This window comes from Pterocles gutturalis, unplaced genomic scaffold (genome assembly GCF_000699245.1).
Source record: "Pterocles gutturalis isolate BGI_N339 unplaced genomic scaffold, ASM69924v1 scaffold3661, whole genome shotgun sequence".
Classification (NCBI taxonomy): Eukaryota; Metazoa; Chordata; class Aves; order Pterocliformes; family Pteroclidae; genus Pterocles; species Pterocles gutturalis.
In genome coordinates, this window is record NW_010102736.1 from 5,612 (window position 1) to 10,411 (window position 4,800).

The following is a 4,800-nucleotide window of genomic DNA, read 5'->3' on the forward strand; positions in this document are numbered from 1 at the left end:
GGGGAAACTGGTGGTGCAGGCAGTGTTCTGGATCCTGCTCAGGGCCTCTGCTGGGGTAGATACAGCGGCCTGAGAACGTTTTGCTTTTGTAGCTTTGATGAATGAAACTTCCAAACTAGTTTGGTCAGTTTGATGTAGATGTAAAAGATCTTTAAAATAACAGAGATTTCCCTTAAAAGCTTTTACCGAATTTTCCTGTTCATGTATGATAAATATCCATTCTGCTACTGTATTGTACTTGAGACATCCCAGCCTCCCATGTCTGGGGGAGATTTGGTGATGCTGAAGACCTTCTGAAGGAGTGAAGAACCTTTAGCAGCTTTCTAAGCACCCCTGCTGTGCATGGCAGCTTTAGTGCGGACACCAGGAGGTGGCCTGCAAGTTATGAAACACCTTAGGAGAAAATCAGCAACGTGCATGTCAAATATTCCTGTTCGAGGAAATGATTAGACAGAAGCCTTGCACAGCAAGATTTAACACATTCAAGTGGCGCGTCTTATTAGGGTGTTACAGACTTTTAACTTGATTTCATTGGCACCAAGACTGTATTTCCTCCTTTCTGAGGAGCAATCCATGTGAATAACCTCAGGGTTACGTGGACGGTAGGGTAATTGGTGTACCTGACTGCAGGGAGCAGCTTTACCCATATTTTCTGAAATAGAGTCAAAGTGAACCGTGTATTTGAGAGTGCCGTCCTCAAAGAATTGCTAGGAGGTGGTGTTCTGGCAGCAGGGAGCAAGCCTGCATGCCTGGTTGGCTATAAAATGTGAACTTTGAATTGTGAAGACATTGAGAAGGGGGGGGAGAAATAGTAGCAATCATTAGGTCTATAACCGATAGGACAGATGCTTCCCTGAGGAGTCAGCAGCAGCGTTGTTGACACGCCTGGCACGGTGGAACATGCTCGTGAGCGATTTCCAGAAGGCAGACAGTGCTAGGCCACGCTACAAAGGTGGGTAGAAGTTGCGAGTATCAGACAGTTGTAAAAGCCTGAGTCTTCATGTAATAATTAATGGCCCGTGGGGCCAGCGTGTCTGAGGGACGCGTGTGTTGTGGTGTCATTCACCTGTGAGTGACGGTTCAGATGAGGCCAGTGAGCAGCGGGCTGGGGACAGCCAACCCAACCATCTCAAACTGACAGCGGAGAGACGGGAAAGCCCTCTGCTCAGGTCAGGTCCCTCCAAAGGAGGCTGAAGAACCGAGTTGGACAAGCAGCCGTAAAAGCTGGATTGATGCCACTGACAAATGAGGGACTAAAGGTCAAGGAGGAGCTTTCTGCTTCCCTGAGGAATGGAAGGTCACTTTTTCTCAATGGCAAGCTGGGTTTTCCTCCTCTTGGAGTGGAGCCCTCCGGTTCCTCATCTCCATGCCCTTATTCTGCCACCCCTGCATTGGCAGCAGGTTATCACTGTCCACAAAGTGTGTATTCCTGAAGGATTGCGGCAGGGGAGCAAGGAAGGAAGCAGTGAGGTTGGCTGGGGAGAGGCTGGCTCTTAGCAGTCAACCTCACATCTGCACAGGGTCACCTGAGCAAAGGGCCCAGCCCCATGCAGCAGACCCTGTCCCAGACCCCCTCTGCTGTCACCTCAGCAGCTCCCAGGATGTCTGCACCCTGTCCTGGCAGCTCAGACTCTGTCACAGAAGAAAACAGCCACCGCGGCTGCAGGGGTGCATCCGGGCCCCTCTCTGAATATGACACTGGAGCAGCGAGGGGAATCAGTGTGAGCACAGAGTCATTTGAAAGATCATCACTTCTGCTTGGGGTTTTGTCTCTTTTCGTCTCCTGTAGACACCAGAGGAAGAACATGCTGGCCTGCTGTCTCCAGTCCCTCTGAGTAATAACTTGTGTAATTTTCCGGGCTCCCACTGATAAAACCAGTGGCACTGAACAGTGGGAGATAGCAGAAGCAGCTTTGACATTATCCCTCCCCTCTCGTCTCTCTTTCTTTCCCAGGTGTCCACACACTGAAGAAACACTGGTGAAGGCGTGATCCATCCCAACTGCATGTAAAAATATGAAGTTCTTCTGGATCATCCCATTTTTCCTGCTGCAAGGTAGAGTCTTGGCTTAGAGGACAGTGGTGTGGGTGAAGCGGGTCACACGTGCTGAGGCTGTGCCTCTTCCCAGGCTCGCACCCACGCCAGGCTCAGCAGGGGTTACAAGAAAACTGGCTTTAGGGCAGGTTTGCGGGAGCTGGATGCACGTGTGCAAGAGTTTCCAGCATGGTTGGATGACCTTACAAGTGCTGGATGACCTAGGAAGTGTCTCCAGTGTCTCTGTTTCTGGGAACATCTGCCCTAGACATTGTGTGTGCGTAAATGACCGGTGCTTAGGGGATGGCCACGCTCATGTGCTGGTTTCTTTGCAGATACTGACTCTTTTCTGATGAAAAATGCAAAAGTCAAGCTGTGTTTACAAGCCAGCCCGATGAATGGGGATTTATTGCTGGAGGACTGTAATCCAGAGTCAGATTTCCAGGACTGGTCTTGGCAAGGCGATTCTTTGATGAATCACGGCACGCAGAGCTGCCTCTCCATCATGGGGACCGACAGAGTGCAGACAAGCCTCTGCGGCAGCGTGGGGTACACCAGCTGGGACTGCTCCAATTCGCTGCTCTCTCCTCTGGGCAGCAGCCACGGCTACCTGGTGGCAAACAGGAAAGGAATCGCTCTCGATAACGTGAGAGGCCTCAAAGCCCAATGGCAAGATGCTGCAGACAGGAGCGTGTGCGAGGAGAAAGCCGGTAAGTGCCGCACGCCTGGTGACCAGTGACACAAACACACACCCTGCTGGGGAGTGTGGAAAGGCACAGTCAGCATCCTGGGGTCTTTCCAACCCTGGGAGCCAAGGGGAAGAACATTTCTAGCTTGAAGTTCTGCAGTGAGCGACTGTTGCATCTTTCTGCTCTTTTGCTCCACAGCTGATGCAGAGCAAGACCGGCACTTCCCTGCAGCCCTGGCCAGCACGCGCATGTCTGAGCAGACGGCAGGCAACGCGACCCTTGCGCTGGGTATAGATCAAAAAGAGCTGGAGGACCTGCTCTGGTTCTTCCGCAGAGAAGACCGTAAGTCCCGTTGACATTCCTGTGGTGAGAGTTGAAACAGAGATACGCAGTCCTGGGCTGTTAGTGCTCCTGCCTGACGGAGATGCCCAAGGGAATTACCCCAGGAGGTGATTTACCCCAGATGGATAAACTCTCAGCCTCACTTCCAGAAGCAGCGGGCCATGGGAGAAGGCACGCGTGAGGCTTTGCTGAGGTCCTGTCTCCTCCCAGAGCAGGACTCAGCCTCTTTCCAGGAACAGCCTGACAAGAGAGCAAAGGTCTGGGGTGACCAGTGATTTTTGGTAGGGTGGAGGGAGCAGATCGATAATGAGCAGGTCAGCGCCCCGAGAATCAACGTCAAAGCCACAAAAATCAAGGATGGAGCATCCGCTGCCATCTGTGCTGCACACCCCAGTGTTCGAAGGCAAAATCTGACTGCCTGAGCGAGGCAGCGGCAAGAAAGGCTGCAGAGCCGGGGGTGGCCCTTCTAGCAGTGCTTATAGTGGGGAGCTGCAGCTCTCAGCCTTGCTCCCACGTTTGGGGACAGCTGCTCACAGCTTGGCCAAGGTTGAAAAGCCACGTGTGGCAGATGGGTCAGCGGGAGAGACACAGAGCCCAAGGGGGGCTGTGAGCAGCAGAAAGCAGTTGTGTAAGTTTCCTGCCTGAAGTTATCCCCAAAAATGTGACCTGGGTGCTCTGCTCTGGGTGCTGGGCTGGACACCAGCACCTCTGCCCTCGTCCTGCAGCCGAGCCGTGGCACCCTGAGTTTGGGGATCCTCAGAAACGCTTGGCTGGGCTGTGTGGCCACACTGCGCTGTGCGTGCTAACGCTGCCTCTCTGTGCTTCCCCCAGCGTCAACGTGGAATTACTCCATCCTTGCACTTTCCTTCGTGGCCATGATTTTGGGTCTTGTCCTCTTGGCCATTAATATTGTGCGAAACAGGTGAGTCAGGGAAATTTGGGGGGCTTTTGGTGTGTGATAGTGTGCTGAGTCCCCCCAGATGTGGGTTTGTCAGGGCAGGAACAAGCCCTGAGCAATGGGGAGAAGAGGAAAAACAAAACCCCTTTGCACCATGCTTCGTTGTAAAACCTTGCCTGACTCCTGCTCTCCTCCTGTGTCACTTGGAATGAGCCACTTCCCTTTTTTGGGCCCTGAGCCTTCACCAGAAAAGCGTCTGCACCAGCTCTGCCCCATCCAGCAGGGCTGTTAGGAGGGAAGTGACATGAAACGTGTAGTGTGAGTGCTCTCCCATATGTCCAGGGACATACAGGGACTGGAGAGTGGGACTCCGCAGCCTTTCCCCAGCTGCATTCCACCATATTCCCCTGGGCCACACTGCTGCACAGCAACGCTGCAGCTGAGGGGCGACTCGCTCTTCTACAGCAAGAAAACAGACATCTGGGGCAGAGCTTTCGTCTTACAATGAGAGCAGAAGGGCTTATGGTACAGGTCTGCCATGCTCTCGTTTTAACGAAGGCTTCTGGGAGTGATTGTCTCGCTTTGGGCGAGCTTCCCTCCGCATTTCTGTGCCTTCCCTGCAGGAAAAGGAAGATCGATGTGTATAAAGAAGCGATGCAAACGGCGCAACAGGCTGAGCTGGAAGCCAAGCAAGCCCTGGTGCCTCTGCAGGAGTACAGCCCGCCCGAACCACGGAAGCAGGAGCCCCAGGATCAGAGATCGGGAGACGTGGTGGTGCAGTGGAAGGACGGGACTGTCACGTCTCTGTACGCAGAGAAGCCCGAGGAAGCTATATAA

At 53.2% G+C, this 4,800-nt stretch overlaps 1 protein-coding gene across 1 annotated transcript; it reads left to right on the forward strand.

The window, feature by feature from the left end:
* Positions 1-900: 900 nt before the first annotated feature.
* On the forward strand, positions 901-4,800 carry SLC51B (solute carrier family 51, beta subunit). The gene is made up of 5 exons (XM_010086391.1): positions 901-952; positions 2,370-2,744; positions 2,922-3,065; positions 3,897-3,987; positions 4,587-4,800. The coding sequence occupies exons 1-5, from the start codon at positions 901-903 to the stop codon at positions 4,798-4,800; spliced, it is 876 nt and encodes a 291-aa protein (XP_010084693.1).

Coding starts and splice junctions, on each gene's coding strand:
- SLC51B (XM_010086391.1), top strand. CDS start 901: ATGCTCGTGAGCGATTTCCAGAAGGCAGACAGTGCTAGGCCACGCTAC. Junction 2,745..2,921: donor CGTGTGCGAGGAGAAAGCCG/GTAAGTGCCGCA, acceptor TTTGCTCCACAG/CTGATGCAGAGCAAGACCGG. Junction 3,988..4,586: donor ATTAATATTGTGCGAAACAG/GTGAGTCAGGGA, acceptor CCTTCCCTGCAG/GAAAAGGAAGATCGATGTGT.